We start from the raw sequence: 12,559 nt of genomic DNA on the forward strand, positions 1-12,559 counted from the left end.
AAGCAGGAGGAGAGAGAAATTCCTGCTTTCTGTAGTTCCTAAAGCAGAAATGAGGGCATGGGATGGGATTTCTGTTCCTTCCTGCTCTCTGCTGGAGAGGCTCATGGCCAGGAGATGGGGACCATGGCCCAGATGAATTGTCCACTTGGCAGTAGGTGCTTCCCAGCTGCTGCCTTTCCCAGAGACATCCCAGAAGAGGTGGGCTCCGGTGCTGTGCAAATCCAAGGCTTTTAGCGTGCACTGGGCTTGCTGCTGCTCCTCTGGAAACAGCTGGTCTGGGCTGTTTTCAACAATTTTGTGTTGATGCCCAGGGAAGGTGGTTTAATCACTGGGCAGGCATTTGTCCCTAAAACACACCCAGGTGGATAAAACTAGGGCCCAGTTTTCCCTAATTCCATCTGCTACCATCCCCTGCCTAAACTGTTAAGGTGCTTCTGATGGAACTTCCTTTGTTGTGTTGAGCTGGTTGTGGTAGGAATGATGCAAACCTATAGGGGCTGCAGAAAAGGAGCTGGGGCTGAAACCCTGGACCTGTCAGAGCTGCTGGAGGGCAGAACAGGACCTGAGTTTCTCCTTGGATCGTGGCAACGTGTGGTGTTTTCCAGAATCTTTGCAGCCAAAGGTCTGTCCTGTTGCCTGTTAATAAATGGGCTGTTAATTGTGCCAACAGCATTTGCATGTGCAGGAATGAGTGTTAGGAGTAGCTGGTTTGTTCTCTTCAGTCATTCCAGAGAAAAGGAATTCAGAGCTGTGTTTGGTGCAGTACCAAGGGCAGCTGGGCTCAGCAGGTGTGAATGATTTAAAGCATTTCTGTTCTCTGGAGGGAAAGATCCACAGTCACTGCAGTGTTATGTTTTTAATCTCTTCATCATCATCATACCAATGTAATTTTTGTTGTAGTTTGGCTGAGATGTCTTTAACAAATCTGAGATCAAATGTGTGTGTGAATATATATTTATACATATATATATATATTGCTGTATAGTATTTGCATTAAGCAGTTATTCTTCCCCAGCCTTCATGTATGATAGTGTGAATACATTTGCTTTACCTCCCTGGTGTAAAGAACACACTCAGATACTCTCCTGAACACTTATTCTTTCCATTTATAATCTCAACTTTGAAGACAAGACCTCATTTTACCTCTGGTTTGTCACTTTCCTTACAGCAAGTTGTTCCTATCCCAGGGTCACTGCTGAAGCACAACCCATCCTTTAGTTACTCTGAGCAATGACTGTTGTGCATACCACACTGCTTTGTTTAATTCATGTTTGTACAGAGATTTGAAAATATAAAGAGCTATATCATTGCCAAGTTTCATCATTGTGTACGTTGATCTTGCTAGTGGCAGCAAAAAAGAAAAAAGAAGAGTGAAACAAGGTCTGGGTGTGCAGGTGCTGTGGCTGCAAGTGGGATCTCTGGAGGTGGGAGCTGCCTTCCCTGCCCGGGGACCCCCTGTGCTGCCTGGGTGGGTGGCAGTTGTGTCCCTGCTGCTCAGGGAAGGCAAGAGGGCAGGGACAGGGCAGGGACAGGTCTGCAGGGCAGCACAGAGGCTGGGGCTGCAGGGGCCTGGGCAGCTGCTGCTGCTCTTGGGAAAGGAGTTTGAAGTCGTGGGGTGATCACATCTCTCTCTCTGCTAGTGAGGCCCCTGTGGGTGCAACACAGGATCTGATTTGCCTCTCCTGCTGCACTGCTGGCTCATTCCCTCTGCCACTCAGAAACCATGTGCTCCAGACCCTTCCCCAGCTGTCCTTCTCTGGTCACACTCCAGCCCCTCAGTCTCCTTCTTGCAGTGAAGAGCCCAAAACTGAACCCAGGATTCAAGGTGCACAGAGAGAATCAAGAAGCACGGACACATGACATAAAATGCTACAAAGCTTTATATTTTTCTTCATGAGGTATACATACATCACACGTAAAATGCCACTGTTGCTTTACATGGTGCACAGCCTACATGAGGACATTTGATTTGGTGGGAAAAGGCACTGCTTTGAAATGCTGGGCTCTCCACGTTGTTGGCAGAGGCTCAGCTGCTGCAGAGATACAATAAATGGCTGGTAAGAACAGGAGAGCTGCCTCTACTACTGTCCAAGAAGACTTCACAGCTTCTGCTGCCATTGCATGGGAGGAAACAACCTCATTGTCTGGAAGCACCTGTGAGATGTTCACTGCACAGTGCAGGAGCATTATATAACCTATGCAAGTCAAGAGGAAAGAGCAAGTGAAGGGTCTGCCAGCTATGACATAATCTGGAAAAAATGGACTTGAGGGGAAAATGTCTGCTTCACCTTCTGAAAGCTGTCTCCTCATGCACTTTTGAAAAAGCTTCTTGCCCCTATACCATGTAGACCTGCAGGGCAAAAGACCCACCTGAAGCACAAAATGGAGCAGAATACTTCCCAGCAGCAATTCTACATAGCAGGAGACTGCAAGAGCTAGAACTGGTACTGGTACAAACCCCTTCTCAAACAGGAGCTGTGCTGTCCCTCTGGCTGAGGGTGCAGCATGGGGCTCTTCCCCTGTAGAACAAGCCAGAAGACTCCACCACACACCCTCACCTGCAAGGTTCCTGACTGCTAGGACTGTATGCAGTGACCTCTGCTGCCTGTGATTGTCCTCAGTTTGTTCCCTTGCATGAAACAGAAGCAGAAATGAAGAAAATTGGTTTGTTCAATTAGTGGGACTGTCCATGTGACTGGAACTGTACCAGGCCTTTCAGCATGCTCCCTAAGCAGAGCATCACCAACTTCCTTAACCAAGTAACTGGGCAATCCCAAAAGAGTGCTGACTGTTTCATCAGTCCAACTGAACGGGCTTTCTGGAGGATGATGGGGAAATGCTTCCTTCCTTCATCTTTCTTTTACCATCCCACAAGCCCCATCTCTGTGCCTCTCTCAGCACAGTCCCACTGAGACTGCAATTACAAGCAGCTGGTGTTCAGGTAGAACTATCACCTCCTCCTCTTCCATCAAGCCCTGCCTGCATCAAGACAGTTTTGAATGGTCAGAAATTACTACCTGAAAAGGGAAGACTTCCCCATGGAGCTGCAGCTCTGCAGCTCACGTAGTGCAGGTTACAAAACTAAGACATAATGTTTGTGATCAGAGAGTCAAACACTGAACAGAACAAAAAATAAAGACAAACAGAGAGCAGACCACAGCTGGGTTACATTTATAAAAGTTCAGCTGTTCCTCTTCTTCAGCAGAACTTCAAGGAAAACTGCAGCTAACTTTGTTACTTGGTTTCAGGACAAAGTTTTGCCTTTCAGGTCCCACCTGCAGTGGCTGGTGCTGTCCCCTAGTCCTGGCTTTGCTGGGAACTGGATCTCAGGCTGCCTGCATTTTCCTGGCTCCCGTGAGTGCCTGGCTAAGAAGGTGAGTATTGCTTCTACTTCACAACCCAGAGGTCAAGTAAACACGGAGAAAAGGGCACTGAGTTGTAGGTTGGTATTTCCCCATAGTTTTTCCTTATTCTTTTGAGGTCGCCAGTAGTGAAGTCCTTGGATTTCTCTGTAGATTTAGTACACAATTTTCCAGTGAGTTGGCTGCTCACAGTTTTTCTCTTTTTCACCACAAAATCGGTTGTAAGTTGTTTTAGGATCAAATCCCAAGATCTCCCTTTCCTCATGAATCCGGAAGGAAAATGTTGAAACTGAGGTGCCTATAAAATACCTGTGAGAAGAAGCAAAATGCATTTGTGAAGGGACAGGTTTTTTAAATGCAGGTAATTAATTTCAGTCAAATGGGCTTGATGTTAATTGAAATGATAATTAAATTATCATGTAGTTATATACACACAGTAACACAGGGTATTTATATACACACACGTAGTTATATATACACACACTATATAGTTATGCATATATTAAATATCAATGATATAATGTCATATGTGATTTGTAAACAGCAATATCTAGGTGAAAAACAGTATTCAGTTTTGTGACAGCAAGATCTAGCTCCTCAGACATGTCAGATTTGCTACCTTGCATGTGCACAGATCCACTGGTCAATCACAGCCAAGCCCCCATCTTTGTAGAGTTCTAGCTCCTCCCAAGAGGGCTCAAACCTCACCATCTCTGGCAGCAGTTTCTTCAGCAATTCAATCTCTGAAAAAGGAAAAGATGAACTGTATAGACCATCAAATCTCGTGTGGGAAATACCAAAAGAATGGTTTGATACCAACTATTTGAGCTGGAAAGAAATAGCTACCCAGACCTGTTCACGTGCCCACTCAACGGCTGAGGCACATGAACTCCCAGTCATTTATAGCAATAGTGGTAATTGCTGCCCTCATCAAGTTATGAATCCTAAATTGACTATGATCTGCCTACCCTCCTCAACAGCATCAGTGGCTACAAAGGCTTTGTCAAGTTTATGGATCTCCAAGAGGCTGCGGATTTTCTTTACTGCTCCTTGCAGGGAAGGCACATCTTCTCTGTGACCCCAAACGAAGTCTTTCCTTCTGAGATGAACCCCAAGGTATGGACCACCTAGAGCTGTGCCCATCTTAACCTAAGAGAGAAAGATCAATGAACTTCAAAACTTGAGAGCACCACTGTTCATTTACCCTAAAAAGGCCTGAATGCCTGACCTCTGGATAAGGAACTGAATTGCTCTAGCTGCAGAAAGTAATTTTAAGGTATGGATTGGCAGTATTCTGGGACACTTCTGCAACCTTTTGGTCTTGGGTGGCCTGCATCATACAAGAGAAACTAGAGTACAAAATCCTGGTAAACAAAAACTGCTCTGCTTGACCAGACCCACAACAGGCAGTTTGCAGCGGAGTTTTACACCCACAGATGATGAAGAAATACAAGCTCCTTTAGTGAAATGAGGGGAACAGATCTGGCACTCAGAACCAGTCAGCCACATCTCAACAGAGGCTGCTAACTCATGTCACAGGGAGAAGAGGGTACAAGCAGCAACATCCCCACCTCCATCTGAGCAGGGAGAGCTAAATTCACGCACATCTTCCAATTGTTCCTGTGAAGTGCAGCCAGGAGGACACAAAATATTCATTACATTTGTTATGGGGAACAGACTCGTAGGATTTTACCTTCATCTGAGTCCAGTCCTCTTTGTAAGGAGTCCTGTCTGCCTCATCCGTGGACTGAAGGTACTTGTTTCTAAACTGGTCTCCCACCACTCGGAGGTGCTGAGCAAACACCATGCTCCGGCGGGTCTGTGGGGACACCAGCAGAGGGGGATACAGGGGAAGAGGCAGAGCTGCAAATGACTCAATGGAGACAGTTTCCCGTGCTGCTTCCAGGATGCAATTACTCCTGATACACCCACGCAGCACTACAAGCAACAATCCTGTGGCTCAATTTCAACTCTTGTCTTAAAACTTTTCCCACAGCAGTGATTTTGTCGCAGACCCTTGGGCAGGGCCTCCCAAAGTGCTGAGTGTTACCTTGAAACACGTGGGAGTTTTGCCATTGAAGCCAAGGGGGAGACAGTTGGGACAATACTGAGCACTTTGGGGAATTCTTTTGAAAAAGTCTGTTCTTGAGGCTGACTAGGCAGGAAGCTGCACAAAGGCAGCTCCCTTCTGACTGCAGACATGTTGCACAGGGGACGTCCTCCTGAACACAGTGCCCTGCAGCACTGAGTCTTTGGGGACAAGACAACAGCAGCCTGAAGACCATCCTGAGCATGTATCACTGAAATACAAGACACAAGTTGCTTCCAAGGAAAGAAACCCGAGGCAAAGCTGAAGCACATATCAGTTACTGAATTTTTATCAGAACCAAGCAGAAAGTCTACAGAAGCTAAGTGGAAAATACTCACATTCCAGTAATCTTTCCCTCCATAGTGGTCATGAAGAAGGTTTTCAGCTCTGTCTAACACCACTGACCTATTAAAAATTGTAAAACTGAGTGCATTTTCCTTAGGAATAGAATTTACATTATGAATTTCTTTCTACAGCTGCTAGGATAAAGCACAGCCTATGAGATGTTTGAGGATCCCAGAGCAAAAGGGGATGGATGCAGGCTTAGTCTGTGCTCTGAGCACACGGAATGTGAGCAAACACAGAGAAATGCTTCTGCTGAAGGGGTCAAAGTCACTATCAGGATCTTGCACCACTAAAATGAGAGGGGGAAAATAACCAACTTTAGATTACCACTGCTGACAATCAGCTGGACACTTAAGGCTACAAGGAATGTTGTTCTATTTGTAGGAGTTATACCATAAAAAAGTAAACACAGGGTGGGCGAGAACATTTAGCTGCCTGAGAATACGAAGCAGCTCAAGGATGTTTCCTTTTAACTGCAGCATTTAACCCAACTGGCAGTGTAAATTCCTCTTGTAACTATTTTAATAGATTACAGTAACTCAGTGATAAAGTACCACAAGAGAGGGACATGGCCTGTAAGCTGCCCACGCTCTTCCCACCTGGCAATGGGTTTGCCAGCACACAGGACAACAACAAATAGTAACAGAAGGCAACTCACTGTGCTGAAGTGTTCTTCAAAAGGATGGGAGCCACAATAGAGGCAGATCCTTGGACAGACAAACAAGACACATTTAGGCCCCGTGTTTCCTCGTAACCCCAGAACCATCCCCTGGAAGGGAACAAAAAGTATTGGTTCATAGGCTTGAATTTTAAATTAATGCCACATATAACGAAACAAAGAAACAGTATGCCCTGGAAAGATGTTCTATAATGTAAATGAAACAGCCATCTCCTTTATGCTGTTTTTGTGTGAAACAAAAACTTTCTGAAATTAGATATTCTAGTACCAGTATAGCATTTTACTACTGACTGGAGTTTTAAAAACAAAGCATCCCCAAGAATCCACAGATTCACAGACACTGCAGCTGCTCAAGTCTGTTCTGTTAGAGTAGGCCAATGTCTCACAGAATACAACTAAAAAGAAGGCTTGAAAGGACTGCCAGATGTTACCTGTAGTACCCGTGTTTGTCTTTGGAGTACATAAGCTGATCAATGCATGGCCTTTCATCTATTTTTTCTTCCCATGTTCCTTCTTTCCATCCTTCTGCATATCCTTGTAGCACATAGATCTGTTCAATAAAGGGCCCACCTGACTCTGAGCATGAAGGCAAAGCAAAGCGTTTATGAGCATGAAAAACCACACTGCCATTACCTGCAGCTGAAAATCAGCTAAAAATGCTAATGATACACTCTCTCTTCCCTGTTTTCCCTGGAAAATGGGAAGTTCTGTGTGAGCCAGGAAAGCTGCAAGGGTCAGGGGATGTGACAACCCAGCTAAGCATGGTTTTATGTGCCAGGCAGAACTGAATCACCATGCAAATTTGTTTTAAAAGCTGGAGAAAGCACAACACGAAGCACAGAGGTTTCAATGCTGTAGGCAGCTCCTATGGGAAAAGTGCCTCGAAGAAAATAACAAGTGCAAGGTGCTCTTCCTCTAAATTTCAGGGTTTCTAAATGCTTTTTCCTGAAAGGCAGGGGGCAACGATCCTTTCAGAGCTCTTTGCAGAGGTGTGTTGCTTGGTGGCCTTTATTTTCTTTGCTGAAAAAGTCTGTGACGTTTGGTATTTTGACATTCAGTGATTGGCTCAACACTGCATTAAATCCTAAAGGAATCAACTTCAGGGTTTCCATGTTCTTAAGGAGAGCCTTCTTATATACCATGTGGTACACAAACAGCAGGGGACAAAAAGTGGTCTGTACTTGGACAGAGGGCGCCAGGCTGCCTCTCTCCTACAGGGTTGCTGCTACAGCCAAAACTATGCAGAAGTGTCTGTTACTTCAACCTGTCTTTCTCTGGGGTCCCCATGAAGTCAAGGGGACTTCAAAGCAGCTGCCAAGTCTTTGGGTTATTTCATCCCAGTGGTTTCTTACACAGCACAATTCTATCCCATCCCTCTTCTTGCCACCTTTTTTATTTCACAGATAGGGATAAAAGCACATACATGGATAAGCCTGTGAGGAAACCACCACAAACATTTAGTCAGTTGTAGGTTGTAGGATTCCATACGCTACCTGCAAGGAACTGCTCATATTCAATGACAGGGATGTTCCTGTTGAGGTTTGGGATATCAAAGAACTGGGACCAAGGGAGCCGGACCTGAAGGATGTTGGGGCTCTGCCAGTGATACAGACGTCCCCAGGGAGGCAAAACTAACACCCAGTTCTCACTTTTCAGCAAGGTCTTCAGAAGGGAAGCAATGCGGACATAGACATCTCTGCGAAGGTTGAAACCCTCGGGAGGGTTTACATCATACAGCAGGTATCTGGGGAGAAAAAAGCAATACAATTATTTCAGGGAGCTTACACTTTTTACACTTTTTTTAACCCACAATGATGTCTCCCCTCGAATGTCTTCACGGAATCACAGAATCCTAGGGGTTGGAAGGGACCTGGAAAGACCATCCAGTCCAACCCCCCTGCCAGAGCAGGGTCCCCCAGAGCACATCACACAGGAACGTGTCCAGGGGGGGTTGAATGTCTCCAGCCAAGGAGACTCCACAGCCTCTCTGGGCAGCCTGTCCCAGGGCTCTGTCACCCTCACAGGAAAGAAGTTCTTCCTGATATTCACATGGAACCTCCTATGCTCCAGTTTGCACCCACTGCCCCTTGTCCTATCACTGTAAAAAGCCTGGCCTGTCTTGCCACGTCCTGAGGGTCATGTGGTGAGCACGATGAAAACCCTGGCATGTTACTGACTGCTGAGAGCTGAATGTGAAGGTGGGAGCACACACGGAAGAGGGACAGGGTTCTGAAAAGGGCACATGCCACCCGCTGGAGGGCAGACAGGTGGGAGCCCCCAGAGCAGGGAAACAGGCCCCTTGTGTGCACTGCCAGCCAGTGGCTCAGAGATATGGCAAGTCACCCGTGGGGGGACCCACCCTGTCCCCTCAGGGGGCTGCAAGGAGGGGAGTGTGGGGCAGTGGGGCAGGGCAGGGCAGGCAGGGCAGGGCTGGCTGGCAGGGCTGGCTGGCAGGGCAGGGCAGGGCAGGCAGGGCAGGGCAGGCAGGGCAGGGCTGGAAGGGCAGGGCAGGCAGGGCAGGGCAGGGCAGGCAGGGCAGGGCTGTAAGGGCAGGGCAGGGCTGGCAGGGCAGGGAAGGGCAGGGCGGGCAGGGCAGGGCTTGGGGGCAGGGCAGGGCTGGCTGGCAGGGCAGGGCTGGCAGGGCAGGGCTTGGGGGCAGGGCAGGGCTGGCTGGCAGGGCAGGGCAGGGCAGGGCTGGCTGGCAGGGCAGGGCTGGCAGGGCTGGCAGGGCAGGGCAGGCAGGGCAGGGCAGGCAGGGCAGGGCAGGCAGGGCTGGCAGGGCAGGGCAGGGCTGGCAGGGCAGGGCTTGGGGGCAGGGCAGGGCTGGCAGGGCTGGCAGGGCAGGGCAGGGCAGGGCTGGCAGGGCAGGGCAGGGCAGGCAGGGCAGGGCAGGGCTGGCAGGGCAGGGCAGGGCTGGCAGGGCAGGGCAGGGCAGGGCAGGGCAGGGCAGGGCAGGGCAGGGCAGGGCAGGGCTGGCAAGGCAGGGCAGGGCAGGGCAGGCAGGGCAGGGCAGGGCTGGCAGGGCAGGGCTGGCAGGGCAGGGAAGGGCAGGGCAGGGAAGGGCAGGGCTGGCAGGGCGGGCAGGGCAGGGCTGGCAGGGCAGGGCGGGCAGGGCAGGGCTGGCAGGGCAGGGCTTGGGGGCAGGGCAGGGCTGGCTGGCAGGGCAGGGCTGGCAGGGCAGGGCTGGCAGGGCAGGGCAGGCAGGGCTGGCAGGGCAGGGCAGGGCTGGCAGGGCAGGGCAGGGCAGGGCTGGCAGGGCAGGGCAGGGCTGGCAGGGCAGGGCAGGGCTGGCAGGGCAGGGCAGGCAGGGCAGGGCAGGGCAGGGCAGGGCAGGGCTGGCAAGGCAGGGCAGGGCAGGGCAGGGCAGGGCAGGGCAGGGCTGGCAGGGCTGGCAGGGCTGGCAGGGCAGGGCAGGGCAGGGCAGGGCAGGGCAGGGCTGGCAGGGCAGGGCAGGGGCAGCAGGGCAGGGCAGGGGCAGCAGGGCAGGGCAGGGCTGGCAGGGCAGGGCAGGGCAGGGCAGGGCAGGGCAGGGCAGGGCAGGCAGGGCAGGGCTGGCAGGGCAGGGAAGGGCAGGGCAGGGAAGGGCAGGGCTGGCAGGGCGGGCAGGGCAGGGCTGGCAGGGCAGGGCTTGGGGGCAGGGCAGGGCAGGGCAGGCAGGGCAGGCAGGGCTGGCAGGGCAGGGCTGGCAGGGCTGGCAGGGCTGGCAGGGCAGGGCAGGGCAGGGCTGGCAGGGCAGGGCAGGGCTGGCAGGGCAGGGCAGGCAGGGCTGGCAGGGCAGGGCAGGGCTGGCAGGGCAGGGCAGGGCAGGGCTGGCAGGGCAGGGCAGGCAGGGCTGGCAGGGCAGGGCAGGGCGGGCAGGGCAGGGCAGGGCAGGGCAGGGCAGGGCTGGCAAGGCAGGGCAGGGCAGGGCAGGGCAGGGCAGGGCAGGGCTGGCAGGGCAGGGCAGGGGCAGCAGGGCAGGGCAGGGCTGGCAGGGCAGGGCAGGGGCAGCAGGGCAGGGCAGGGCAGGGCAGGGCAGGGCAGGGCTGGCAGGGCTGGCAGGGCTGGCAGGGCAGGGCAGGGCTGGCAGGGCTGGCAGGGCAGGGCAGGGGCAGCAGGGCAGGGCAGGGCTGGCAGGGCAGGCAGGGCAGGGCAGGGCTGGCAGGGCTGGCAGGGCAGGGCAGGGGCAGCAGGGCAGGGCAGGGGCAGCAGGGCAGGGCAGGGGCAGCAGGGCAGGGCAGGGCTGGCAGGGCAGGCAGGGCAGGGCAGGGCTGGCAGGGCTGGCAGGGCAGGGCAGGGCAGGGCAGGGGCAGCAGGGCAGGGCTGGCAGGGCAGGGCAGGGGCAGCAGGGCAGGGCAGGGCAGGGCAGGGCAGGGGCAGCAGGGCAGGGCAGGGCAGGGCTGGCAGGGCAGGGCTGGCAGGGCAGGGCAGGGCAGGGCAGGGCAGGGCAGGGCAGGGCAGGGCAGGGGCAGCAGGGCAGGGCAGGGCAGGGCAGGGGCAGCAGGGCAGGGCAGGGCAGGGCAGGGCAGGGCAGGGGCAGCAGGGCAGGGCAGGGCAGGGCAGGGGCAGCAGGGCAGGGCTGGCAGGGCAGGGCAGGGCAGGGCAGGGCTGGCAGGGCAGGGCTGGCAGGGCAGGGCAGGGCAGGGCAGGGCAGGGCTGGCAGGGCTGGCAGGGCAGGGCAGGGCAGGGCTGGCAGGGCAGGGCAGGCAGGGCAGGGCTGGCAGAGCAGGGCAGGGCTGGCAGGGCAGGGCAGAGCAGGGCTGGCAGGGCAGGGCAGGGCAGGGCAGGGCAGGGCAGGGCAGGGCGGGCAGGGCAGGGCAGGGCAGGGCAGGGCAGGGCAGGGCGGGCAGGGCAGGGCAGGGCAGGGCAGGGCAGGGCAGGGCAGGGCGGGCAGGGCAGGGCAGGGCAGGGCAGGGCAGGGCAGGGCTGGCAGGGCAGGGCAGGGCTGGCAGGGCAGGGCAGGGCTCGGGGGCCGGTCCCACCTGGTGCGCGGGGCAGCGGCGGCCGCGGGCAGCGAGGAGGCGGCGTGGCCGGCGCGGAGGGCGGGGGGGGGCGGCTGGGCCAGCGCGGACAGACCCAGCAGCAGCAGCAGCAGGAGGAGGAGGCGGCAGCCGGGACCTGTTGCCACCATCCCCGGGCCGCCCCCTCTCTCGGCTCGCCCCCTCAGAAGAGGCCCGCGGTCAGGGGCCGCAGGTTGGTGCCGGTGAGGCGGTTCAGCTCCTCCAGAATCTCCAACTCTTTTTGGTACATCTGCGGGAGAGCAGCCCCGGTCAGCGGCTCCCGGGATGCCCGCCCTCCCTCCCTCCCGGCTCCCGCACCCCCCCGCACCTGCTGCCACTCGGGCTCGGTGTCGTGCCGGTAGCCGAGCAAATGGCACAGCCCGTGCGCTGCCGTCGCCTGCGCAGAGGAAGGGCCAAGACCGAGAGACACGTTATTAAAACCTTGAGCCCGATGACCCGCACAGACAAGCCCCGGCCCCCGCACCGACCGGGCGGGGAGCCCGAGGGCTGAGCCCCTACCGGCTCCCTCGCCCTTTAGTTCAGAACTTGCAGGGGAAAAGCCGCTGCAAAACCACAGGGACGAGGTAGTGCCCGCGCTCCTCCTCACTCCGGTTTTGATCTGCCAGCAGGAGCCGCGAGGCCGGGCCGGGGAAGCGGCGGCCCCGGCCCCCCCAGCCCCCCCCGAGCCGCAGCGGCCGCGCTCACCACCAGGACGCCCTGCAGGTCCTCCCCGCTGTCCCGGCACTGCTGCTGGATGAACTCCACCCCCAGGAAGATCTCCCCCAAGTAGTACTCGTCGCGCGAGCGCGGCCGCGGCAGCTCCCCCGGCGCCAGCCGGTGGAAGGGGAAGGAGAGGACGTCGGTGGGCTCGGGGCGCTGCCGGTAGCGGCCGTTCAGCCGCCGCATCAGCCGGTCGCCGGCGCACACCAGCGCCAGGGGGAAGCGGGAGGCGCCCAGGGCGGCGCGCAGGGCGCAGAGGGCGCGGCGCAGCGGGGCCCGCCGCAGGGGCACGGCGCGCTGGGCGTTGCGCAGCACCAGGCTCATGGCGCCGCCCGCCTCCTCCCCCCCCGTCCCCTCCCCAGCTCCTTCCGCTTCCCCGCTGCCC

The 12,559-nt window shown here is 55.4% G+C and overlaps 2 protein-coding genes across 3 annotated transcripts; both read right to left on the reverse strand.

Moving 5' to 3' along the window:
* Positions 1-1,862: 1,862 nt before the first annotated feature.
* POFUT2 (protein O-fucosyltransferase 2) lies at positions 1,863-11,585 on the reverse strand. 2 transcript variants are annotated; one of them, XM_051622741.1, is made up of 9 exons: positions 11,437-11,585; positions 8,125-8,219; positions 6,907-7,051; positions 6,455-6,565; positions 5,790-5,856; positions 5,056-5,181; positions 4,331-4,511; positions 3,982-4,105; positions 1,863-3,671 (listed from the first exon to the last, which is right to left on the reverse strand). In XM_051622741.1, the coding sequence occupies exons 1-9, from the start codon at positions 11,583-11,585 to the stop codon at positions 3,518-3,520; spliced, it is 1,152 nt and encodes a 383-aa protein (XP_051478701.1). In that variant the 3' UTR covers positions 1,863-3,517. The 2 variants fall into 2 exon arrangements, with proteins under 2 accessions (XP_051478701.1, XP_051478700.1); XM_051622740.1 differs by having other exon boundaries at positions 7,969-8,219.
* Positions 11,586-11,608: 23 nt separating this feature from the next.
* YBEY (ybeY metalloendoribonuclease) lies at positions 11,609-12,515 on the reverse strand. The gene is made up of 3 exons (XM_051622742.1): positions 12,160-12,515; positions 11,783-11,851; positions 11,609-11,704 (listed from the first exon to the last, which is right to left on the reverse strand). Exons 1-3 carry the CDS (start codon positions 12,496-12,498, stop codon positions 11,618-11,620), a joined length of 495 nt encoding a protein of 164 aa, XP_051478702.1. The 5' UTR covers positions 12,499-12,515; the 3' UTR covers positions 11,609-11,617.
* Between the last annotated feature and the right edge of the window lie 44 nt (positions 12,516-12,559).

This window comes from Apus apus, chromosome 6 (assembly GCF_020740795.1).
Source record: "Apus apus isolate bApuApu2 chromosome 6, bApuApu2.pri.cur, whole genome shotgun sequence".
NCBI lineage: Eukaryota > Metazoa > Chordata > Aves > Apodiformes > Apodidae > Apus > Apus apus.